We start from the raw sequence: 27,403 nt of genomic DNA on the forward strand, positions 1-27,403 counted from the left end.
GGGCTGTGCTAAAGGATTGAAGGGCAGTGTAGGATTATGTCAGCTGCTCAGTGCAGTGAGGGGAAGCTTCACAGGGAAAACAAATCAAAAGACTCAACTTTTGGGTAACACAGTGCATGGGGCTGTTTTCATCTGCATCAATAGACTTATTGGTTTTTCTGCTGGGTTGGAAAATGTGCGGCTTGGAGAAGAGATTCTTCGACAGCAGCTTTAGATTGATATCAGAGCGTTATCAACCTTGTCATCGTTCTTTGAGAAAGCTCAAATGTGTATTTCCTAAAAGGCTAGAGCTCAGATCTGCATATTATTCCTGCAGGTTTGTGCTGCCTTATATCAACCCTGCGTCTGTGGCACGGGAATAATAGAAGGTGGAGAGCTGACAGTCAAAAGCCTCTCTGTCTCATCAGCGTTGATGGATGTAGGTTAGGTGGAGGCGATGGGCCGGCCATGCGACCCTGACTGACAGCACCTCACACAGGCAGGTTGGCAGTCCCCACTGAGCGTGTGAGTAACAACCCCCCCTCCCTGCAACAGGCCCTGTCATGGTTCTGGATGTAATAACCACGCCTCAACAACTGCAATGATCAAGGGAGTGTTCTACCCCCCCTCCTCCACCACCATCCTCCCTCCTTCATCCCCATGCTGAGGAGACAGGGGGCCGGGCTGACAAGTTGAACATGTGCCCTGTCTGCCATGTTGATCGTGGGTCAGCCCTGTTTTGGTTTAGGTTGCAACATCTACTAAATGAGGTCAGTACCAAATAAGGAAATAAAGAAATTGCTTTTCTGACTTAGCAGAAATATTCCCTCAAAAAATAACTAATCCTAAAACGTCACCAAAGTACATAAGTTCAATGTAAAGGAGTGATATGATGATATAAAGTTCAACCTATACATAAACATATACACTAAACACAGGAACTGAACGTGTTATGTTCAATTAAAATGAATATTATAATCACACTGACATTGTGGAGACAATTGTAAAGGCTAGCATAGGTAGCCACACATGAAGCTAATTTGAATCAGCTAAATGGGTCAGGTATTTTGTCCCACCTCTCAGCTTTGAAATCATTTCAATATTTCTTCCTTTTTGACCTTGACAGATCTAACATTTATTTGCATCCTACATAATAATATTATATGCTATTATTAATATTTGTAGATCATCTACATCATATCTATATTTGTTTGTTTTTAGTTGTGAAAATTAGAATAAATGTGCCATTCATATTTCAAGAGGTCAAACAACAACATTATTAAACTCCAAAGCTGACAACGTTGTACCTAGACGCGTGGAGCACCACGTTTTGTTTTAAAATGCATAACTCCTCACCACTGCCCTTTTGTTAATAGAAAAAGCTTTTGTTCACTGCCTTCACATTGTTCACCGGCGCTGCCATACAACGTGCTATTATGAACGTACATTGTGTAATGGTGTCTTGCGCAAACAATGAAGGCCTTTAATCCCTGCAGCTTTGGTGTAAAAGGTCTCCTGGTTGTAGAAGTAGTCCACCCTGAACACACAACACCTGAAGCGGAGACGATAGCCAGCAGTTAGCGAGCGAGTCAAAGAAAAGTCGGCTTCTCGCAGTTGTCATTCAGTGCATGTTCATGTGTTTTGAGGGAGTAGCTTTTGACGAGAGTAACAAAAGTAATGGGTGGGACATCGGTTGCATACTTTCAAATTGTTACCCTGCTTTCGCTAGCTTTTCAACGATTACCAACCCTAGCTTTAATCAAACTATTGGAAAAACAAATAGGACAGATTTGTTTGTCTAAAAAAACCTATTTGGAGTGGAGCTTTAAAAATTATATCCACCATATTACCACTCGCTTAATCACCAGCACAAGTGCACCTCTGTCCTCCCTGATTCTCACTTATGTGTTGCCTTATACAGGCCATAGGGGACACATCCCAGTACAGCTGCAATACCCAAACAACTGTTGTATGAAAATACTAAAAACCTTATTTCATATATTTCATTAATGATTTGATAAATTTCCTGTTTTAAGATCTAATTTGACCTATGACCTGACTGCAGCTACAAGACAAATTAATCTCATTCTGCTTTTTAATGTATCACATTAATAATTCCGAGGTAGATAATGTAATCACCTGCCTGGGTGACTGAGTTCAAGAGTCATAAGGTCAGATGATGCAAACTGAGTCCGGTGCAGCTCCCAGCAATAACTGTCAGTGCTGATGAAGTCCCTCATCAATAGATCGGCCATTACTCCCGCCATATATCACAATGGGCTGCAAGAGGAACTGAATCTACATCTGCCAAGGCTGCTCTACATAAACAGAGGCCCCCTGCATTAGTGACAGGCCTGTCACTGTGCTATGGACGCTCTGTTTTACATATTTCTGTCGCACACATGGGAAATGCTTGCTTCTAGCGCTGTCTCCCCTGATGAATTGACTTCCTGTTTGGCCCACCACGCACATACCTTGGCTCCGGTTCCAAACAGAACCCGTCACATTAACACAACGCGTGCACGTCGCCGCCGTTTACATCACACCGGCTGAGACAGAGTGGCTTTTATTTGTCAGCGTGATAGTAAAAGATGCTCGTCACCGGCAGCACAGAAACACAAACCTTTCATCAAAAACAGTCCCTGTCAGAATGAGAGCCTGACCAAAAATAGCAGCATGAGCAGCAGGGGCATTGTGTAATGCGTTCTCTTGTGTTGTACCGTGCACACAACAGAGCCCTCGAATCAATACACCTCCCTCACATGCTGCTGTGAGAGTGCACGGGGCGGTTGGTCTTATTTCCACTTCAGACCACATGTGACTGAAGTGGTTTTCAGTGAGAGCTGCAGTGAGCGAAGCTGTGGCGGACTGGGAGATAAATGGGGGGGACAGTCGCCTCTGATCACAGTGGACCATTCACTCAAGCAATTAAAAAGCCCCCCCCCCCATCAGAATTGGATTGAACGCCCATGATCACCTGACTGACCATAAACCCTGTGCTCCTTGTGCTGAGCGTGCACTGATGTGATTTCTGCTGAAGCTACTCCTTCGTATCAAATGTGGGGTTTACACTCAGAAGCCAATTTCAACATCACCCCCCATTCTGGCTCTGCATAGATCAGATGCCATTAACATATACCGGGTTATACAAAACCATAGAAGTGAGTCGTTTTCTAAGGATGTTTATTTGTACCTTGTGATATAGTTATAGCTATCATACATGTATCTTTAATAAAAATGTATCTAATGAAACTAAAAGCTCATCAAGGCCCCAAAAAGATCTACGCCTGCCCTATATATGTACACAACCAAATCCACAGTACATTTACATGGTTGTATGCACATACCTGAGCATAACTCAACAATGCAGTTTTTCTCCTACTCGTAATCCAGGTTTGGTCCATGAAAAAAAAAGGGAAGAGTACAGCCTATAGATGTTAAAATGCTATTAGTGATTTTTAGACCAGCCGATGAATGGCAGTGATGTTAAGCGCTGCATGTTTGCATGTTCATGCCCTACAAAAACAAATAGAAACAATCTCTGGAGCCTTTGTCCCATTCATTTTAACAAAAATATCTAGGGCAGTCTCGTCCACACGTACAGGCAGGTCAGTGGCCTCAGAAGCTGGAGACTCACACTGATTTTTAAGGCATACAAATGGCCTAAAAGGAAAAAAAACGCAGAGTTAGTGTTGGGGGGGGGGCAGTGTTTACAGAAGAAGGGACGTCTCCTCTTTTCTCAGGCTTTAGAGCAAGAGATGAGTTCAGACCTGCGTGTTATCCGACCTGCGGCACTGAGTCTGGTAAACACTCCTCCACGGGTCAGTGTGCGCGCGAGGGGTGATGATGGCGACGATGACAATCAGGGCCGGATCACTCTCCTCTCATGCTCGTCCGAGGGACGGTGGCCGAATCTGCAGCCGCCTGCTCAGGGTCAGTCTCTCCATCACCCCCAGTGCGCGCCACCCTCTCCTCCTCCTCTTTCTCCCCTTCGCCCTCTGGCTCCGCGGTGTCCGTTGGTATGTGTTGGCTCACCCTGGGCTGGGGCTTGCTTTGCGTCTGTTTCCCCGAAGTGCCCGATCTCTCCGTGGATGATGCGTAGAGTCCTCCCTCCTCCTGCCGCTGCGAGTGCGCAACCTCTGCCCCGGGCGAGACGGCCACGCTCTCGGCCATGTCGTCCCACTGGAACCCCGCCGATGCGAGGCTGTGCGGGGCTGCTGCTGCCGCGGTGGTGCCCTGCCTGGTGGTGTGGTTCAGAGACAGCGGCAGCCCCGTCTGCGTTGAGTTCCACTCCGACACGGTGACGCTCGAGGACACGTTAGTGGAGATGTTGGCGCTGGGGGTGACCCCCTCTGGCACCCCCGGCCTCCCCGCGGAGGAGGACGCACTAGTTGGTTTCCAGATGAGGCTGTAGTAAATAGCCAGGATGATGGCTGCTAAGGACACGGACAACACATATGCAAACACGGTTGCTAGTCTCACCCACTTCTTGTTCGTCTTAGCAGCCATCTTAGCCTTTTTGTCCCCCGTGTAAGTGGCAGGTTTGCCCCTCTCCACATTGGGCATGAAGTCCCGCTCTCTCATGTTGCCCCTGTTTTTCCCTCGATGCTCCACCGCCCCCTCCGTCTTGAAGGCTTCTAGTTATCCACAGTCCAGGAGAAGATGGGAGGCTGAGCGATGAGCACACCGGGGATGCTGGTCCACCTCGCACCGCAGGAGCGTTGAGTACAGCCCAATTGATTTCTGGTGATTCACTGGATGTCAAAAGCGCTGCGCCTCACACTCGACAGTGCACCATTGCGTTTCATAATGGACATCAGGCAGATCCACGGGGCTGAGTGCGAGTCTCAGCATCCGACAGCGGCGGGACGAACGTCTCCCTCCCCCCAGGTGGCTACTGCAGGCCCACGGCGGATCCGCAGTTTGTGGACATTGATGTCATTTATTGAAAACGATGAAGTGAGCGACACAGCCCACGGTGCACAGCTGTCCGTCTCATCCAGAGAATGAAGTGGCTGGCTCAGCTAAAAATACTGGGGAGGGGGCGGGCGGTGGCTCTTAAAGAAGCAGCAGCTGTGTGTGCAGCATCCACACACGCACACACACACACACACACACACACAGGATGCTATAGCTGGGATGAGGTGACGCTGGAAAGTGTTAACTTGTCAGTATGGAAAGCTGTCGACACATGTCCATAGGCCGTTCAGAATCATCAATTTATGACGTCTATCGGGATTTGTGGATAAACAGATTGACAGTTATATGTTTTGCTTCTGGATCATTCCGGACCTCTGGGTACCTGTTGGCACCGTGCGTCATTTCAGCACAATGGACAGCGCCTGGGTTTCTCACTGCGCATGTCCTGTGGGAAGGTTTGGAGATGAAACAGGTGAAGCAGGACATGTGACCAGTGATGAACACAACTCACAGCTATAATTAAAACATATGTTTTTTCTATGCATAAATTTACATTTCTCCTTCAAAAAAGATGCTATTGTGCTGTTTCACATAAGCATAATTACATTCAGTATATACAACATATTGCATCTATGTATTAATCATTAAATGTAGGTATACGCTGTTATTGTTTCCGCTTTCAAAAATCCTCGATAAAATGTTGTGTCCCCACGAAGATTGAAATATAGTCTGATGCCAAAAATCTGACACTCCATATAATCCTCCATATCTAAAGGACAATTATTAAGTGGTTTGCAAAATCATTGCTTACTGATAATGGGTATTTACCATTAATTTACCACAGTTTGTATCCTCTCAATAGTCTACTCCACTAGTGAATTATGTCAAACCTATACACTACATAATATCTGCCTACACACCTACCTACCTGCCCATCTTATTGTACATGTGTCCATGTAGCAGAGGAAGCAAACACTGCACAAACACATGGGGGGAGATGGAGGAAGACAGTGACATGGCGTGATTTGTTTGTCTGTTATCTCTAAATGACAGTGTATTAATATTAAAAACACGAGTGTGTTAAATGAATGTAGCCTGTGGTTGTTCACCAGATGTCTGTCCTCTGGTCCCTGCCCGCCTGAAGCTTTGCATCAGATAGGACATGGTCTGAGTGTTTGTTTGAATGTTATCCAAATGACCGGGAGGGCTTTGTTGAAAGGGCAGTCAGGATCCTGACCACAGTAATAAATAACACTGTGTTATGACCACAGACAGGTGGCAGTGGCATTGTTTGATAACAAACAATAAGCTGATGAGTCCTCTAATTCCAGGTGACTTGCTGTAATTGTAAATTATAATGTGTATGGATCATTTATTAACACTAAACAAGGAAACAAATGAGCGCTCACACCAGCTAGTGATATATAAAAATCACTTATTAAATGGTCAGTTCACCCCAACTACAAGAAAACCCACTTCTCACTTACGTCTAGTATCTTAGTATCTTACTTTTGGTGGTATTTGCCGAAGTTTGAGTCTGAAATGTTTGCTTCTAGTCCAACACAGTGGATGTGAACAGAATTATTATTCCACCTATATTTTTTGTATTTAAAATGTTATATTTAAAATTACATTATTGTTGTCCTAAACCAGTTTACTAATGACGTCAGGAATTAGTTTCAATTATGTTTGTGGTGATGTCTGTGTTTTTTGGAAAAGAAGCTGCTTTAAAAAATTTGGTGCCTACAGAAAAATGTCTGTAAGCACCATGAACAAATATAACTTTCATCTCCACATTACGTTAAAGCTGTTACGTGGCTACATGTGGGATGAGGTATAGAATATGTTTTGTTTTCGTAAACTGGTTGAATTAACCATTTAATATCAGCGTAAAACCTGTGTTTTCTCTCATTCTCTCATTCTCTCATCATCCCAATCCATAGCCCTGACTCTGCAGGCGTCACACCCACCTCGAGTCAAGTTGCTTATTTGTATGTTCAGCTTAATTTGCAAGGCATATTTCCCCTGGTGTGTCCTGGGTACAGTCAGAGTCTCTTCACTTAAAACCTCCAAAGAGTCAGGCGCTTGATGTCACCATGGTGGACATCTACATGGTAAATATTGTTCAGTAATAACATTAACCTGGAAGAAAGAGCTACACCGGGGGGACAAAATGAACAACAAAAGGTATTTTCTGGATCCTCCAGAGGTCAAAGATTACCTGGTCAAGGGAGAGAGGTTTACCAAGTGGTCAGAGGTGAGTGGATACAATAAATCTGAGCTGGTGAATATCATAATTAATAACTGTATGAATCTAATCTGTAAACCCGTAGAAGTTTTGTTTAATAATATTATTGTAACCGTTGTCCTACTGAACTTTAGTCACTGATGTTTCCTTGTTTAACTGTTCTGGAAAATATCCAGAGAAGATCCTATTTAACATTAGCAAACACCATCATGCAGCTCTTTTTCAGACGTTTAAACTCGATTAATATCCAATTCCCTCGTCTCCATCAAGGACTCCACAAAGACCGTCCCTGTCACCATGAAGATGGATCCTAAAGGTTTTTTCGTCTACTGGATCAACCAAAGCAAGGTAATCAATACGAAGATCCTGGAAGGAGCAGGAAAGACAAAATGCCCTCGCACATCGGGTGATTTTGAAATAAAATCATTTTTTTGTGTGTGTGCGTCAGACGAGCCCTAACGGACGGATTAAAACATACATCAAACAGAGGTGGTCATGTTTCAGCGACTCACACCCACAGTGTGTGTAATTAGGATGTGTCAGAGTTGTGAGATAGCCGGGAGCTGCGCTGCACTTTCTGGTCCCAGTAGCTTGTGGAGGTTATTGATTGGTTTGTGTTGTGGGCTCACCATCCCGCTGCATCGGCTGCTGAACCGCGATGCACCCGGTGGAGAGAGAACTGTTTGTCTCTACTGCTCTCTTTCTCTCTTATTGATACACTGTCTTTTCTCATGGCTGTTTTCAATATGGTTGTTTTGTTACATGTGATTTCTATTTCACTTCTATGTGTCATTGGACAGGGTTGTGACTCTCCCTGAAGTTTCTTAGTTTTTGCCTCTGCTATAATGTATTTTTGTACCTTTTCCTATATCTACTTGAAGGTTAAGGACAGAGGAGGTTGCAGCTTATACAGATTGTTACAGGCCTCTGAGGAAAATTGTGCTTTCGGCTGGAGGGTTCTTTCTATGTCGTTTGCATGGTCTCCCTGTGTTTGCATGGATTTTCTTCAGGTACTCCAACGTCCTCCCACAGTCCAAAGACTTACAGATTGGGGTGAGGTTGATTGAAGACTGTAAATCAACTGTAGGTGTGAATGTGAGGGTGAATGGTTGTTTGTCTCAGTATGTTGGCCTTATGATTGATTGGCCACTTTTTGGGGGTATAGATAATGGAGGGATGGATCATAATATATATATATATTTCCACTCAACATGTGATACTCTACTGTGTTTTTACATTAATTTCTTATTAATTATAAGCATCCTTGATAAAGAAGAGATTTAACTAGAAAATAACAGCAATTTACGTTATTTGTGCCACATACTCTAAATGTTATTTTATGTGTTTTGATTGTTGCAGTATTCTAACTTATTTTGGCAGTAAAAACCCTGGTGTTGACTTGAAATGTCTCATGTGTATATCACCACAGCTGCTGGGTCAGGAAGTTCTAGTCGAATATTCTTCACACAAACAAAGTAAATCCCATAGTCTCTGCACTTGGCCAGAGGATGACTTGTATCTCAATCCATATTTGGACGAGCACCCACCTGCTGTATTAGAGATGATTCTCTGCTTCTTGTTTCCAGGAGACAACGTTCCTGGATGTTGCTGCCATCAGAGACACCCGGACAGGAAAATATGCAAAACTTCCCAAAGTGAGTTCAGTAGGATGATGAGTGTGCACTCTGATTTGACAATTAAGTCCAGCGCATATGTTTCTTGTGTAAGAATCTCTGCTGGCATGCAAATACGGTGCAAGGCCTTTTAGCTTGCCCATTAGTGTGAGAGGCATATTTGCATTGCAAAAAACATGGCAATGGCCACATGAGCCCAGGCTACTCCCCCACTGCAGAAACACACACACACACACACACACACACACACACACACACACACACACACCACACGCCACACACTCTGAGTCATGAGCTGAGATTTCTGTGAGGGAGCTTGTTTGTGTTTTGGTTTTTGTCAGTCGAAAGTCCTCAGCGGCCTCCGCAGAGAGCAAAGATCAGAAAGCACGACATCATCTCAGTGACGGGGGGGGGGGGGGGGGGGGGGGGGTGGAGCTGGAAACATGCTCTACTCCCAGGGCTCCTGGGGAGATTTTGGTTGCAGTGCTGACGTCAGCTCTGCACTTTGAATAGAACAGAGCAGAAAATAATAGAATAGAATAGAACAGAATAGAAGGCATTTTAAAATCAAAGCCATCATAAATATCATAAACAGGAGAGCAGAGTTCAGGGTTAAAATATATAGGGGAAACAGTTTTGCTTAGGTTAGTGTAGATAGTGAATTAGTCATGATTTTTAAGTAAACAAATAATGAAAATTATGATTATATAAAAAATATAAAACAGCTCATTGAAAAGTGAATCTAAATTGCCTTATACTGTGAGCCACTAATCTAATTTGCCAATAATTCTCTTTGATTCAAAGGAACACAAAAATGAAAAAACACAAAACATACAAAATAAACTATTCCTACCTAGAACTGCTACTATTAATACAAGTACTTCTATTACTACTACTACTACTACTAATAATAATGATGATAATAACAACTATGGACTTTTAACAGCACCCTAAGGTTCGCAACGTGTTCAACCTGGACTTTCCAGACAGCAACCATCTTGCCAAAACTCTGACCATCGTCTCAGGTCCCGACATGGTGAATCTGACCTATTACAACTTCTTCGCTTCCAAGGAGAAAGTGACACAGGTAAATAAAAGCTCCATATACACTGAGTCTGTGTGTTACTGGCACCGTGTTCTTTCTTATGCTGTTCACAATCATCCCTCCTTCTGTCACTGATCCTCTGATTGTTGAAGCTGCAGCCCCGAGGCCCTTAGCCAGTATACAATGAGCCTTTGCAGGCCCCCCCCCCCCCAACACACACAAACTCTCCACACCTGCGTCCTCTCTCTCTTCCCTTAAGTCTTTATTAGACTTTATGACTCCAATATCCGGATTTAATTGGCTGTAATTAAATCACAGTTGTGTTTTGTTCAAACGCAACATGCAACACTCTCATTTCCTGAGGTACTATTATGTTAATGCCCTCTAGTGGTGAATTTGTGTGTAATTTAAGAGCCTTTCTAAGTACACAGTACTCAGGCACAATTCATGTCGGCACTCAAGTGTAATTTGGCTGTTCATTTTTTTTATGGAATGCACAATCAGAACTGGGCTGATGACATTCTTGCAATTGCCTACAACCCTGCGAGAAACAACGGCTGCAGACAGGTGTTCCTGGAGAAAATGTGAGTGCACATCATGTGGCCCGTCACTTCAGATTGGAGATGCTGAGCGAATCACAATAACATTTCGCTCCATGTAATTTGATCGTGTCTAACACAGTTTATAATGATCGCACAGAAACAGTGACCCGTCTGTGTTTTCAATCCTAGATACACCCGCATTTCTCTTCAGACCAACAAGGACGGCAAGATCCCAGTGAAGAAGTAGGTTAGAGTGCAGCCATGTGAGGATGTAGGATGTCACACAGTCGTGCGTTTATACAGTGAATTCCCATGATACCTGCAATATGTGTCGCTGTGTGTGTGTTTCTCAGTATTTACAAGATGTTCCCTGCGGATAAGAAGAGGGTGGAAAGTGCCTTAGCATCAGCGCATCTCCCCAAAGGAAAGGTTAGAAGCTACATTCTGCCCCCTGGCAAATATCTGATTGTATTTTAACACTCTAGCTGCATGATTATTTCAAGTTTATCCCAAAAGTAAATCCTATTCGATCCTTTCTGTCACAGTTGCATGATGTGGGTATCACATGTTCACATTTCAGCATGACTCCATGAAGCCGGATGTGTTCACTGAGGTTGCCTTCAGGGCCTTCATGATGTATCTCTGCCCTCGGCCGGAGATTTACGAGATCTTCAATTGTTAGTGAGTCGGCCTCTTTTATTTTGACTGTTATCTTCAGGGTAATAACACATATCACTGTATATCCTGTTTTTCTCAGATTCACATCTACCTCTTACAAGGAAGTCTTTCAGTATGGTATTTATAATTGGTATTTGGTACAGGGCCCGGATCCTGGTTTGTTCACTTTCAGAAAAATCTTTGTTGATTTCTTAAAGAATAATTCATAGATCTTAATTAAAAAATAAATCGGACATGTTAAGTTGACCCATGTTTTTGAGCATGTGAGATTTGTTGCAGATCCAAATAAAAATCTGAATCTAGTGAATTGAAATAGTTTCATAGGTCTTTTGGACCTTGGTGGACGTATGCACTGTACTGAGTATCCTTCTAGTTCTTAGAAAAAAACGTTTCCACACACACAGACATACACGCACACACTCATTATCACCATCATCATCATCATCAACATCACCTGTTATCTGACATCTAGATACACTCTTCTATAAGACTGAGGTGATTTCTTTTATCCAATGATTCTGAAGACATAAACATGCTGCTTTCCATTTTTCTGATTTGGAAGCACAAAGCCGGAGACGTCTGCTGCTAATGACATTGTGGACGGCCTCAAGCTTGGTCAATCTGATTCTCCTACTCAGGCATTAGCTACCTGACAGTCAACATGAGCAACAGTTCTGATGTGATTGTCATATGTTACTGTGACTCCCCCCCCCCCCAGCTCTACGAAACCCACCATGACGAAGGAGAATTTCAGCAAGTTCCTCAACGAGAAACACAGAGACTCTCGGCTCAATGAGGAGCTCTTCCCACGCCTGCGCCCGGACCAGGTCAAGGCTTTGATCGACAAATACGAGCCCTGTCTGAGTAACACTAACCGAGGTGAGATTAGCGGATGACAGGTTTGTTACATGGAAGGCTGGTGATACACGCAGCTTTGTGATCCCATGTTTGGTTTACCTGCTTCTTTTTCTTTCCGCCTGAAGGTCTGATTTCACCAGATGGTCTTCTGTTTTTCCTGATGGGGCCAGAGACATCGGTTGTCATGCAGGACAGGCTGGCCAAGTGTCAGGACATGACCCAGCCCATACCTCACTACTTCATCAAGTCGTCCCACAACACATACCTGACAGGTCACATGCAGCTGTGTTATTTTAGCGTTGAAAATGTAACTTCACGTACAACATATCGATTAGTTTGCGAAAGTTAAGTGTGGAGTATCACTTTAAATCCTTGTACCTTCATTCCTATGAGGGTTCCCCTAATCAATCTGTATATTTGTAGGCTGACATGTCTAATGTTTGGAGACATGTTTGGAGACTCTCTCTCTGTCTGTTGTCCTGCAGCCGGTCAGTTCTCTGGTGTGTCCTCCCCAGAGATGTACCGACAGTGTCTGCTGTCCGGCTGCCGCTGTCTGGAGCTCGACTGCTGGAAGGGCAAACCTCCGGATGAAGAGCCAATCATCACTCACGGCTTCACCATGACGACTGAGATCCTCTTCAAGGCATGTTAACGAAAACATTACTCGGATAAGAACCAATTTGAACAAAACATTTTTTTACAGTAGTTAATGAATTGTAGAAAAATGAAGATCCCTCCCTGCTTCATGCATCTCCAGTATTGAGTGAATACTATCAAGGGCCTTTCCTGGAAACGGCCAACCTCTAATAGAAAACATTGAAAACAAACAACATCCATTAAAACAAGTTACAGGTTTTAAAAAAGGTTTCCTATTGAAATATGTTTTAAGTGATGATTAAAGAACAGGTCAGCCAAGGAAATCCAGAGCCTTAATATCCTATAAAGTTTCTAAGATTACATTTTAGAGCACATAGGGAGCTCCGTAACATAACTGGGGGCCAGATTGTGCTCAGCTTTAAAACTCAGAACTGGTGAATCAACCCTATATTTTGCTGGCGGCCAATGAAAGGAGGCAAGAATGGGAGAGACATGGGGTCTCTACGTTTGGTGCTGGCGAAACCCCTGATCCACATTTCAATAGTGATAAGCCTTATCTGACAACCTTTGAGTCACGTCCATGTGCACATTAAAAGGGTAAAGGAAGAAAAAGTGACACAGTAAAAAAAAAACACAAAACATGCTGTGCGGGATGCAGCCCCCGTCCCCCCCACACCATCCGTCATCCTCCTGCACTCAACACTTCCATTTAAGGGCAGCCGCAGATCCGCAGTCTCAGGGGCCCTGACACAACACTTCAGTTCAGCTTCATGTCAGACGGTGGATGTGATGGGGTCGGAGCTGACCTCAGGGCCTCTGCATAGACGCACTAGTTCAGCAGTTTGCGAGCAAGTCTCTCACCATGTTTTGGGAGAACGGCTGTGATGGGCTCCGTCTGTCATGCTCGTCTGTGATTTGAATGATTTGAATCCATTTGTGCCCATGTTTTTTCTGCTGCTTGCTTGTGCCGTCCTGCCAGTTGCATCTCCTCAGTCATCAACTAGTTAAATGCATTAACCAAACACATTATTCATGTGTGTAACAGGATGTGATTGAGGCCATCGCTGAGAGCGCCTTCAAGACTTCGCAGTACCCCATCATCCTGTCGTTTGAGAATCACGTCGACTCGTAAGAGCTTTCCCCAAGAACTCATGCCATTAACACAATGTAATAATGCTCTGGAGCCATTATCCCGAATGGAGTATTGATGGGGAATACTGAAAGATGTAGCTGAACCTTTTCTAATAGTAAGAGGTGTGACTGTGTTTTATTACAGGGTGAAGCAGCAGGAGAAGATGGCCAACTACTGCAAAACCATATTTGGTGATGCCCTGCTGACAGAGCCGCTGGACAAATACCCTGTGAGTACACTGCTGCTACACAGCGCACTGTCAAAGCAATAGAAAGTTAGTACACAGTGTGATATGTTAAACAGGAAACTTTGTCTGATAAATCTGATAAGGCAATATCATGCTAGACTGTGCGACTCAGCTGAGCGCTGCAGACTAACCGCATTAGCATGAAGGAAACGAATGTGAACGTCCACGTTTCATGTTTGTCCTCTTTCTTATCTCTGCTAGACATGACCCTAATAGGCTGCCATACCCATCCTCTTAGCTGTGTGTGCGCTGTGCACCTCATGCCACATCACGTCCACTGATCACACCCTGATTCGTCTGTTTTCTATGTTTTCTCAACTCATTTGTGTGTGTGAAATCCAGCTGAAGCCGGGTCAGCAGATCCCCAGCCCTTCTGAGCTCATGGGCAAAATCCTCATCAAGAACAAGAAGGGCAGCCATGAGAAACCAGTCCAGACTAAGAAAACCACCACAGCGGCCTCAGAGCAGACCACGACCACAGCCGTACCCGCCCAGGTCACAGGCAACACTTCCCAGGATCCTGCGCCCAGCACCCAGGAGAACCAAGGTGACTGCACCGGGCCAAATTTGATTACACTCCTAAAATAGGCCTTTAATTTGATATTATCAGCGTTTATTTATTTGTTATATTAACATGTTGAAACAGACGGGGACGCAGCTGTGGAGGACAACGAGGAGCAGGAGGAGATGGATGAACAGGATGAGGAGAAAATGAAGACATCAGATGAGGTGGAGGACGACAGCCTCGATGACACTGTCACTGCGTTACATCATCCGGTGTCGGGCCAGGAAACGGTTCAGTTAACTTCCTGTCAATCCCCCACAGGGCACAGCTGGGCAAGAAGTCACATCCTACGAGGCCATGTCATCCTTGGTCAACTACATCCAGCCCAACAAATTCATCTCTTTCGACAATGCCAGAAGTAAAAACAGACAAAAATACTTTTTTCTTTCACGCAACATGTACTTAAAGCAATCATAGGTAAACACATCAGAGTTGGTGCGAGTTGTGTAATTTTCCCTGCTGTTTTCTTCCCTCCCAGAGAAAAACAGGAGTTATGTCATCTCGTCTCTTGTGGAGACCAAAGGGGAGGCGATGATTTCCAAGACTGGCGTCGAATTTGTCGAGTATCCTTTAAGGTCGCTGGAAAATGAATGCAGCAAAAAGAAAATTACAGAAAATGGAAATCTGTGCTCAGCATGGGGTTTGATTTTAAATCGACCTGACATCAAAATATTTTTGCTTCAAGCTGTTGCAAGTAGATTTAGAATTGTGCTTCTTAAATCGTCCTTCTCAGATACAATAAGAGACAGATGAGCAGGATTTACCCCAAAGGAACGAGAATGGACTCATCTAACTACAGCCCCCAGCCTTTCTGGAACGTGGGCTGCCAGATGGTGGCGCTCAACTACCAGACAATGGGTAGAAATGCAGCCCTCAGTGCAAACTACAAACAATTTAAGGATGTCACCATTTGGGCTTCTTGTTTGAGTGTGACATGTTTAGAATATCATGAGCTTCTATTCTTTAAGAGCTGAGTTTCAGTTTTTCACCACTGCAGGTCAGTGTTGCACCTCTCTGAGCTGCACAGGCCTGTGCTCTCTGCTCTGCTCCTCCGTGTGCTGCAGAGAGGGAGCATGACTGTTGCTGCTGTCTCTGTCTTTATTTCCAGACTTCCCCATGCAGCTGAACATGGCTCTGTTTGAGTTCAACGGCCGGACGGGCTACCTGCTGAAGCACGACGTTCTGCGACGCAGTGACAAGAAGTTTGACCCCTTCTGTGACAGGATTGACACGGTGGTGGCAAGCACACTGACCATAAAGGCAGGTCCACGGCTTTGGTTCAATTGCATTGAATTGAGCATCCTCACAGTGTGTTTGGCCTGAGAGGACCTGTGCAATCTGAATAGAAGATTTTTTTTTTTAAATAATGACTCTTATACCCTACATTATTACGATTATTACTACAGCACATTGTAGAGAAACTAATTAACTAAAAATACAATATGTATAGAGCTTAGAGCTGTTTTTTGCTCTTCTAAATTGAGCAATAAATTGCCCTTGATAGCCTTGGGAAGTCTGTGTGTGTGTGTCTATGTGCAGCCAGTTGATTTGCTCTGTACTGTGAATGCAGTAATAACAATATGAGCTTCCTGCTGTGACTGATACATAGTTCCTGGTATTCAGCGGACTCGGCATGAGTGAAAAACCTGAGGTCTATTTATATCCACCGTGTCCTGAACATAGATCCACACGACAGGACCCATCCATGCTTAACCAGATTCATATATGTGTGTGTGTCATTACAACCTCGTTCCTCTTCACCAGATCTATTCGGGACAGTTTCTGTCTGACAAGAGCGTGAAGACGGGGGTGGAGGTGGAGGTGATCGGGCTGCCGGGGGATCCCAAAAAGAAGCATCGCACCAAGTGGTGCACCACGCCCAACGCCATCAACCCGGTGTGGAATGAGGAGCCTTTCGTTTTTGAGAAGGTGCTGGAAACGTAGTCAACTAGTGTGATTGTGTAGAGCGCTTACCAAGTCGTATACCCTCATATCCATCCATCCATCGTCCATACCGTTTATCCCCTGAGGGTCACAGGGGGACATTGGGCAAGAGGCTAGGCACACCCTGGACAGATCATCAATGTATCCCATACAAACAAACAACAAGATAAAGAACGATTAATTATAGGGAAAAAAAGGAAAACAGGGAAATTGTGAAAGAAAATTAAAATAAAAGGCCTTTTTCACAATGTTAAGACAGTAAAGAAACATTTCCTGGACAACCCGATGCAGATCATCACCAAAATTGAATGAGTTTTTTCCTGACCAATATCACATCCTTGCAACACATTTCCGTGTAATCCATTTAAATGTTTTTTTACATAATATTGTACACAGACAAACACACAAAAGGGGTTGAAAACACAACTTCCTTGGCAGAAGTAAATATGCACAGATTCATATGAGGATGACTGTGTTTACGAGAGCGTGAGCATTATGACCTGTTGTGTTTGTTTTTGTCATCATTGACAGATCCTGCTCCCAGAAATGGCTTCTCTGAGAATTGTCGTCCATGAGGAGAACGGCAAATTCTTGGGACACAGGATCATCCCAGTTGATTCCATCCTATCAGGTCAGTGAAAGTCAGAAAAATAGCCTCTTACCATTTCAAGCTTCATCTTATCTGCATAATCTAAAACTTTACCGAGTAATCTCAGACATCAAGAGAGCGTTTGTTAACATGTTTCAGGCACTGGAGCTGGGCAGAGCTGCAGCCTTGTCTTTAATTCACAGGGGTTTGTTTTGTGACCTGCAGGCTTCCATCACATCTGCCTGCACAGTGAGAGCAACCTGCCGCTCACGCTCCCGGCTCTCTTTGTGTACATTGAGGTCAAGGACTACATCCCTGCTGCCTTTGCAGGTTCTTGGCTTTTCACTTTTTGCAGGAGAAAAAAACCAAACCCTCTGCTATAATTGAATTCACGCTGCCGGCGTGACAGTCAGGAACAAAACTCTGATTAGTTCTGGATGGACGTGTGGGACTCATATAGCTCATATAGAAGCATATTGCTTTTTCAATTTGGTGAATGTTAAATAACAAATTACTTTGTACTATTTATACACTGGTGTATATTATTCTCCCTCAGATTTCACAGATGCCTTATTTAACCCGACGAAGGGCACAGAGAAGACCAGCAAGACCCAGAAGGAGGTAATGACAAGCTGCTACAGCAAATCGAACTCAGCCATCACTCAGTGATACCTGATGATGATGCTGATGTTCCTGTTCTATTTGTGCCAACACAGTCGTCCTCTGACTTCATCTCTCCATATGAGCTGCCTCTTGTGGTCAATGCTGCCACAGACAAAGCAAAGGAAAGTGAACCCGCTGTCACAGGTAATTTGATAAACTCCCCAAGGAGGTCATGTTTGTTTGTTAGCAGCGAGAACTACACAACTGTTTACCTTGAAATTTAGTGGACATGATCTTGGGAAGGACAGATAGAATTTTGAGGCTGCTTCAGTTTGGGAGCAGATCCAGGATTCCCCCCACCCCCTGCCCCCTCATTGATTCATCAAAGAATAAGCCATTAATATTGATGAAAATCTTTGTGTTATTTGGTGGAATTCCCCCCAAAACGATTTAGAGAATTTAAATGTGGTTTTGTTACGAGACTGTTGGGCCTTGGCTGAGAGTATCATTCTAATAATGACCTCGTTCAGTGAGCGGATGCACCAGTAATAAAGTAATACAGCCCCATGTGGTGATTTATTCTGCTGTGCATGAAGTCCCACACATACACCAAACTCCATTTAGAATTATTCATATTTTAAAAGTTTCCTTAATCATTTATCAGGGAATAATGAATGACTTCTTATTCTTTTTAATTGAGCAACAGTTCAGCATTACTCTTTAATTTCCTGGGTCTGATGTGAAAATTTCAGTCAGTTACACACTTCTCAAAAGAGATTGTAACCGTTACATAGAACAAGAACAGGTGTCAGGTTGATGAGTGGGAATTCTTCCTATTCTTAATCAGTCCAGCATAAAACTAATTATTTTAAAGCTGCTATTTTAAGGCAAAAAAGTAGCATGTGATGCTTTAATATGACTTTTGTGCCAAGTTTGGAAGATGTAATTGATGGCTAAACTTTTTTGCATCCACCGATAGAAACGGCCGTACCTGAGCCTGCACCTTCTGCTGACACCAATGACCAGTCATCCCAGTCTCAGCCAGAGACAGGTCCAGACCAAGCTATAGTAAAAGAAGATGACACAACAGATGCTTCACAGACTGCAGCAGAGCCTCCTCAAACTCCTGATACTGCTGCTGAAGATTCAGCACCAATATCCGAAACTCTTCCTGAAGCTGACCCTGAGAGAAAAGCAGCTCTGGAGCCAGAGGCAGCTCCTGATACCAAAGAGGAACCAGTGAATGAGTCCGGCACAAACTCTGAGTCTGCCCCAGAGGAGGCTCCAGGAAAAACTGCTGCTGTGGTCGTGCCCTGTCCAGAGAGTGCATCACCTGAGTCCTCAGGATCAGACGAATCCCCTCAGCTGCCGACATGCAGCGAAGGTAACGCAGACAAAAGGAAACGTACTGGAGAAAAGGCTTTCCAGGCTTAACATCTAACAAAAGGGTTTTTGAACTCTTGCATGATGGGATAACTTTGCGATAACTATAAAATCCATTCTATGCTAATATAATTTTGTATTTGAATTTTCCTTCTTCAAATCTGCAGTACTCCTTTGTACAGTGTTTTTGTGCTGGAAGTCATCAGACAAAGTTTTATGTCCTGAGAAATAAAATTTCAATTTTCAATTTTTGTTTGGGAGTTTCACCATGAATGCATAACCTCTGAGTCTCCTCACAGCAGCGCTCCTGTGTGCTCATCCCGCAGATCCCTCGACTGTGACTATTGAAGAACTGACACAGAACAAGAATTATCTGAGGGTCATCAAGCGTCAGGAGAGAGAGATGAAAGAATTGGAGAAGAAATATCAGAAGAAAGCCGAGGATCAGATTCAGAAATACTGCGATGCCTTCAAGGCTATAAAAAAGAAGGCCTCGCTGAAGAAAAAAGAGTGAGAGAAGAATTTCATTTCATTTCGTTTGTTGACATTTTGAGAGTTTAAATATGGACGGATGAAAAATCGTTGCCAAACAGGCTTGGTGTCAACTGAGGCCCCTCTGTCCAACTGTTAATCCTTTACGATTCACCAAACCCTGTTCTGCTTCCCGTAAAGTAGTGGTGAATTCTGCAGCATATTAATACTGACCCACTAATGAAGTTGTTGTTGTTTTGGTCAGCGTTATTAATGAGATTATAGTTAGAGGCACGGAGAATATACCTCAGCTAATGTGTTTTTCTTGCTGTAGCCGAGTATTAGAGGGTGAAGAGAACAGCTAAATGAATATGGATGTTAGTCCTCCACGCCAAGCTTTCAGGGTAAAACATGTATTATTCAAGGCCACATGAGCATTTCTGTGGAGGATTTCCAGTAACTACATGGTTGTAGCCTTATCTCTGTACTTGGAGGGTCGGTAGCAGTTACTCGATAAACTCTATGCCCTACTCTGTGCCATGCTTTGATGTGTCCTCCAGGGAAGGAGGGAGCACCCTTGACCCTAGTGTGCATACGGAGCGGGTGCAGGAGCAGAAGGAGAAAATGCAGGTGGAGCTGCAGACTCTGTGGAGGGAGCAGGCTGATCAGCTCAAGAAAAAGAAAGAGCAGTTTGCTACAGAGGTTTGTTAAATGAAGATTCAGATTGCAACTCCACTCAGATATTGCATTCTGTTTAAAATCTGCAAAATGCATTGCTGGATAAAAGTATCAAAATGTATAAAGTGAAGTAAAATAAAGTTTTCATATTTAACAATCAAACACTTCATAGAATATATATGAAGGTGGACAAACCAAATACTGTTTATGAAGATGGATGACATAACAGCTCCCGAGACAGTGAAGACAAATTCTCAACGCCTCCTAGTGGCTTTTTACATTCATAAGCCCCGCCTCCTCCATGTTAGTGGATGGGACATGTGCCAAACTAAAAAGTCAAATTACAATTCAGATAAATTTCCTCTGAGATGTTTTTTGGTAATTTTGGCAAGTTACTGTCAGAGATTGAAAAAGAGCTAACAGGAAATCAAGCTTTGCGTTAATATTCAAGATCACAACAACTTTACAATGTGATGTCAATCGTTTGTTCTGCTCCTCCAATATAAACAAAAAAAAAATCTATAATTGAATTCCCATTTACCGTCAGTTATTAGTATTAAACAGATGTGGAATCATTTGTGTAGCAGAAGATAGCGTTGATATCTGCATTTAAAAAAAAAAATCTGTTCATATGAGTACTTTTAATAGCTACCTGAAAGTCAACATCAGCTCCTTGTCCTAAAATAGATCTTCCATCGTGCACACCTCACACTCTGCTCCTGGCTGCCTTCATCATATCTAATAATTAAACTCCCAAAATAGGTTTATTATTTCCATTGCCCAGGATGAATTCACGTGTCTGATGGATCACCTAATTTTCTCTTGCTGCCACGTGTCGGGTCTCACTGGCAAACGGCCAGCGCTTTAGAGGCCTTATTGATTACAAATCAGACCATAGTGCTCAGGGGGTGCTCTTAGCGTAAGCTCTAAATCTGCGTGAGGCTGAGGGGTCAATCAGGGAATTTATCAAAGGTTGCCACCTCAATAGACAGAGTGTAGTGCGTACTGTAGAAGTGCTGCGGAGTGAGGCGACAGTTAGCATCTCACTGAGCAGCTCTCGAGCCAGACGCTTCGGTCAAACCCCAAAACCAGAGGGCTGACCTTCACAGAGGAGAGACTCCCATCATACACAGCACAGAAACAGTTATTCAAAGTCAAATTTTGTTCTGAGTGTGTTCACCTTCTGCCTCCGTTGTGACAGAGACTAACCAAACTGATGGAGACGGCCACAGAGAGACACAGCAGTGAAATGAAGACCCTGGAGAGGTGACAGCACCCATACAAACACATCTGGGACATAATGTAAACTCTGAGTGCCCCCTGTGTGTCGGTGTGTGTGTGTAAGTGTGTGTGTGTGTGTGTGTGTGTGTGTGTAAGTGTGTATGTGTGTGTGTGTGTGTGTGTGTGTTAATGCGATGTGTGAGTCACCTGAGGTTAAACATTTGACATTTTGAGAATACCTCAGATAATGGATGATTCACCTCAGTGCAGGTCTTCCAATGTCCTTGGCTGGCTTATGGTGTGTGTGTGTGTGTGTGTGTGTTTGTGTGTGTGTGTGTGTGTGTGTGTGTGTGTGTGTGTGTGTGTGTGTGTGTGTGTGCGTGCTCGGTGTGTTTGCCTTATCCCAAGTCCCCAGCTGGCGCATGGTTATCTTAGGACAGCCATTATCAAACAGGTGTTTAAACAGCGGCAGCCCTGGTCGTCTACCTGTCCCCACAGAGACTACAACTTTGTGTTTAAGCCTTTAACTGTGAACAAAAGGTCACATCAGGCTCATACAGGCCCGCAACTCCAGTTTGATGCAAAACTCATTGGGCCACGTCTTGAATCGAGCAGGAGGAGCCCTCTCCTCACTCTCCTTTCCTCCTTTCTGCCTTATTTTGCAGCGAAGCAAAGGAGACCAAGAAGAAAACGCTCTCAACATGTTCATCCTCAAAGAAAGCAAAGTGAGTTTATAGCACGGCCTTGAGTTACTCTGTTTGTTTCCATTCATTGCCATTCCTCTCACTGTGTTGCTGCTCCTTGTCAAAAATAAATAGAGATGTGAAGAGAAAGAAGATGAGGAGCAGCTCAGCTTCTTCACTTCTCTGCCACGTGGCCACGCACAATAAGCCCGGAATTATTCAATGAAATATCAGCACCGTGTGGGTCTAATTGAAAATTACAATTATCTTTTCTCAGGCTGAAAAAGGCGATGAGCACGGAGCTGTTGGATGAGACCAGTCAATCAGATGGTGCTGTAAGTACAGAACTTTATTGTTTTTTTTAACTGGTTGAAAATTGTACACATTTTATTGTATGTGCATGTTTGTGTACAACTAAAGGACTGGTTTGACATTACAGGAAATAAAATGTCGTTTTTGCTTTCTGTAAGAGGCTTAGACCCGAGAATTTATACCACTCCCACATCTTAGTGCTAAATGTGACACTACAGGAACAGGGAAAGAAAATAGTATGTTTGTGTTCAGTAGAAACACTGTTATTTACACATCAAACTAATGGAAATTCTCTTCTCATTATTCTATCTTTGTTATTTTTCACTCTTTCGTGGTATGCTGACAACTTAATGTAACTTCTTCTTCTAAAGAAGAAGACTAGAAGTACCAACGAGCTGTTGGAATACGTCAGTACATTCATCTGAAAGAATGAGGAGGGAGTCCACTCTTTAGAACTTCATTGTAGTTGTTCATTGTGGAGGTTCTTATCCAGAGAATCGCCCAAATCCTCAAAGATTGTCAGACAATATAAGAATGATCCAGAGGGTATTTTTGGTAAAAAACAAAACATGGTCTGCACATGAAGTAAAATGTGTATGGTGAGTGGCTTGAAAAGCGACGACTGAACAACAGGCTCCAAAGAAAGAGAAAATAAAAGTGGAGATATCTACTGGTCTGTTCAACACCTATTGTACTCAACAGCGTAACTATGGTTACGGAGAGGCTGCAAGTGTCTAAAGATTTGAAGGAAACATGAAAGAAAAATCACCTTAGGCATGTAACAGTACTTTCATACATCTGCACACATGGTCACATACAACACACCCACGTGCTGCTTACCCACAAGCACACGTGCACCCACATACACACACACACACACGTGCACGCACACACACACACACACACACACACACACACACACACACCAACCCACACATACACACACACACACACACTCACACACACGCACACATACACCAACACACTTATCTTACATTACTTGTGAGGACTCTCATTAGCAAAATGCATTCCCCAGTCCTTTGCTCTAACTTTAAGTGTCGCAAAGGAACGTAAATATAACCACACACACACACACACACACACACGCATATATGGCTGAACTGTAAGCAAACCTACCTGCACATGAGCATGTACACACCCATTCACCTCTTTTCCTATATACTAAGTAAAGTGCAACAGGCCCTGACCATAGCCTGGACTTGTCCATTACTCAGAAGCTGTTTACAGGGTTGGGGCTAATCCATGGTCGATGACTCACTGAGCTCTGCTCTTATTCCTCAAGTTGGCTCATCAAGATTCAGACCCGCTGTATCTGGGTTAAAGACTCGAACATTTCACTCTGCCCTTCTACGATCGAGTCCCCTTGGTAGGACAGCAAACACCCACTTTACCACCAGCCAGACCCTCCAAAACCCCCCCCCCCCCACCACCACCACCACCACCACCACCAAACACACACACAAACACACGCACACACGTTAGAGTCGCATAACAGCCTCATTTCGATGTACTTAATCAGCATCACCAATTAATTACAAAAAAATCTTATAACACAACTACTTGTATAATCAGCACCGCCTCATTACTGCATTGGCAATACGCTGCAATAAGGGCTTTGTAACTGGAAAGGACAAGTACAACCCGTTGTGACTTAACTCTATTGATTCTCCCACTCAGGTTGCATCCCGTGGGTGCGTTCCTCTCCAGATATTTGTACACACACACAGAAACACACACACACACACACACACAAACAGTGAGAGAGAGGAGAAACATGAACAGATGAAGTTACAAACAAGCAGATAGACTTCATCCCCCACTTGATAACACGTGCACACACTCAGAACTAAACCACTGATCGATAGTGTTTCTCAGTAGTGACATGTTGTATTCCCTGTATTGTGTTACAGTCTTCAGATCACAGCCCACAGCAAGAGGCTCTGATGAAGAGACAGGCGGCTACACTGGACGAAATCAAGACCCTGACCAATCAGGTGCGCACACTGACACCATCTTATACCAGTTTTTGAAACAAACAATTATCAAAAATATTTTTACCAATAAAGAATTACCAATACAGGAACTTTCCCATGGGTAAATGTTCCTCCAGCACGTTTCCACAAAGGGGAAAAATATTAAGCAACATACTTTGCTGACATATCAAAATCCTGGCATTAACTATCTTCTTCATTTGGCTTTGGTTTTCCCTTTTAGGAGCTGTTATGTCGTCCATCTTAATATGCGGTCTATAGAGTGCCACTGCTGTCAGAAATGTATATTTGTTCCTTTAAAGTGTTTCCCTCTGAACAGGGGAATTTTTAGATGTAAAACTTCTTCCCTATAGTAGCTCTGATGGAAATGTTGCGTTCTTCAAAAGGTTCCAGCTTCCTGTGGAGAGTTACTGCAGTTGAAATTTTCTATCACATTTATTCCGTCAGCCTAACCCCAAACCTTTAACCTAACCTTAATCCGAGAACATAATGGTTTACCTTTAGTATGCTGTGTTTTCCAATAATGTTGCCAGTCTTAACAGATCCCCCAGCTCCCACGGGATGATTAAAATGTAGATTCTAGCACAATCGTGCATATACACACACGACACATTCACCAGCAACAAATCCTTGTTTTTTTCTAAATCATTGTCAACTGTGGCCATCTGTCCTTTCAGTGACTGTACACAGAGCTGCCGAGTGACACATCCAGTTCGATGAATTGATAAAACAAACTGTAAATGATGTCAGAGCTCTTCACTACGACAATGCTTTGCTTTGACTTAGTGAAATGTTGGTGGTTGGTATTGAGGAAAGAGGTGTTAGAAAATTTAGCTTTAGGATAACTCATTTTCTTGAAACACTAATCTATGCAGTATGTATTTAACATCCCCGACTCAATATTGAGCCGTTTTCCTTAACGTTGCCACATTATCAAATATCCTGACATTTAAAGTCGATCCATGGTGTTGGGTTCAAGCCAACTCTTCAGCTTGAGGTTAGCATTGATCTTTATTAAACCTTAAATCTATTCTCTAAAGACTATGATAAGCACTTGGCTGGCAAAGAAAAATGCTTTCAAAGTGCCAATCTGACCTTTTGATAAACCTTATAATCTCTGACAGAGTTTTGGCCCCTGTGTCTGCAGCTCAATACGGAGGCCCTGAAGGAGCATGAGCAGAAGTTGAGGTCTCTGGCAGCGGAGGCGAAGGACGCTGTCAATGTCTGCGTGGGTGCTCACTTCCCCGACCTGGTCGACCAGGTTGGAGACAAGAAGGTGGAGGGAGTCGGCTTCTATGGAGATGTCTTCCTCGGTTAAACTTTTGACCCCTGACCCCTCAGTGTCACCTAATTTTTTATTTTTTATTGTAACTTCCATGTTTTTTTTTTGGTAAACCTGCATTGTAGACTATTCAATGAAGGAAACTGTGTGAAATTCAATATTATGTTTAGGGGCTGTTCATGGAGAGGGTATATCTTTAGGAGTGTTTAAGTGTTTTTATGGATATTATGGATGATTTTTAACTTATTTAAAGAAAATTGATTTAACTCTATATTTTAGTTGCTTTTCAATGGATGAAAAAGAAAATGTCATTGGGCTACTCAGGAACAAAATCTTCCAGATGAATGCCCATCACAAAAAGCACAGTCGCAGGGAAAACGGGTTATCTGAGTTCACAGGCTGCATCGAGGCAATGACTCTATCTGCGACACATGAGTGCAGATGGATTTTCTGTGTAAGAGGATGAAGCCTCAATGAAGCTGAGAACTCGGTGTGTTGTAGATACAGAGAAGAAACTCTGCAGAATAAAGACAATTTGTAATCTGTGGAGAGGAAAACAATCCTATGAGGCCATACAAAAGAAAACTAGATTTGTGTTGCCAGCAATAGCCAGTTAACGTCCATGTTTGTCTGACTTATGTAATATGTAGTGAAGACTTTGAAGTAATTAATTGAAAGGCTCTAAATATATTTTTGATTTGTGATAAAAGGGACATATAAAATAATAATTTAACTGGCTGACTTGTTGAGCTTTTTTTTTTCCTGTGAGATACCTTGTGTTTGTTCACCTGACCACTGTGAACACTGTGTTGTAGACATGACAATAGACAACGATTCAAATGTTGCTGCGAACAAGCCACAGATTCTAAGGTGTGGATGCTTCACCGACACATAAAAGAGGATTTAAAAAGATGTTATACCGTTAGTTGTTTAGTTGAGTGAGCACATTTGAATAATTACCCCTTTGGAAGACAGTTTGTCGCTAAAGCGCAATGAATCATGGGATATGTTGGATCGAGAAGGATCCACCTCGTTGAGCTTCCGTTGCCCGGGGCTGGAAGGACACATTTAGGTTCCCAAGTGAAGGTGTTGAATAATGGGCAGAACATTATGATGTCGCACAGTCGCAGTGAAGTGGACCTTTTTAATATAAAGTGGCATTCAATAACTTCATATTTCCAGGTCACATTGACCTTGAGCCTTGATCTTCTTCCAGGTGAATATCACAGTCAAGACAGTGGAACAGAAGGACAACGATTTAACCTGATATGTCCAACTGGTGCAGAGGCATAAAACCCTACAATACCTGCAGAACCAAGACATAAACATTCCTGGTCAGAAATGTTATTGTCAATCAATAGCTCAGCTCTTTATGGAAGGGATGATGAGGTGAAATTGCGAGCAGGTGTGCCTCGTCCGCTGCAGCCAGGAACCAGCCACGCCCCTCCGCCACACACACAACCTGCACAGGGAGAACGAGAAGGGGGAGGAGGAGAGACAACAACAACAACACCAAACAGAATCCCCACATTAACCTACATGTTTTTTTTCTTGTACTTCTCAAAGGCGGTTCCTGGCAGCTGAGTTTTTTATGGTTCATTTACATGCACATTAGAGTTTGGGAGAACTGACCTAACCTGCAGGTGTGTTTTGATCACATTTACAACCTGGTTCTATCAGTCAGAGTGCTACCTTTATCTCAGCAGCTCATAGTCCAGCAATTATATCCCGAATAGGACTTAAAAAAAATGTCCAGGAAGTGATTTAGACTCTAATGAAC

At 43.4% G+C, this 27,403-nt stretch overlaps 2 protein-coding genes across 2 annotated transcripts; one reads left to right on the plus strand and one right to left on the minus strand.

Annotated features, from left to right (window-relative positions):
• Positions 1 to 2,958: 2,958 nt before the first annotated feature.
• On the minus strand, positions 2,959 to 5,666 carry LOC133961436 (uncharacterized). Its single transcript, XM_062396537.1, has one exon. The coding sequence runs from the start codon at positions 4,561 to 4,563 to the stop codon at positions 3,853 to 3,855; it is 711 nt and encodes a 236-aa protein (XP_062252521.1). The 5' UTR covers positions 4,564 to 5,666; the 3' UTR covers positions 2,959 to 3,852.
• A 1,406-nt stretch (positions 5,667 to 7,072) lies between these two features.
• On the plus strand, positions 7,073 to 26,328 carry plcb2 (phospholipase C, beta 2). The gene is made up of 32 exons (XM_062397398.1): positions 7,073 to 7,156; positions 7,418 to 7,495; positions 8,734 to 8,802; positions 9,728 to 9,868; positions 10,331 to 10,410; positions 10,558 to 10,611; positions 10,722 to 10,797; positions 10,949 to 11,049; positions 11,765 to 11,925; positions 12,030 to 12,176; positions 12,390 to 12,547; positions 13,547 to 13,629; positions 13,778 to 13,862; positions 14,223 to 14,427; positions 14,527 to 14,609; positions 14,707 to 14,803; positions 14,924 to 15,008; positions 15,179 to 15,303; positions 15,554 to 15,705; positions 16,210 to 16,374; positions 16,921 to 17,020; positions 17,204 to 17,308; positions 17,535 to 17,599; positions 17,695 to 17,785; positions 18,561 to 18,965; positions 19,291 to 19,474; positions 19,996 to 20,137; positions 21,315 to 21,379; positions 22,000 to 22,059; positions 22,295 to 22,352; positions 24,261 to 24,344; positions 25,489 to 26,328. The coding sequence occupies exons 1-32, from the start codon at positions 7,073 to 7,075 to the stop codon at positions 25,657 to 25,659; spliced, it is 3,759 nt and encodes a 1,252-aa protein (XP_062253382.1). The 3' UTR covers positions 25,660 to 26,328.
• Positions 26,329 to 27,403: the final 1,075 nt, after the last annotated feature.

This window comes from Platichthys flesus, chromosome 10, assembly GCF_949316205.1.
Source record: "Platichthys flesus chromosome 10, fPlaFle2.1, whole genome shotgun sequence".
Lineage (NCBI taxonomy): Eukaryota > Metazoa > Chordata > Actinopteri > Pleuronectiformes > Pleuronectidae > Platichthys > Platichthys flesus.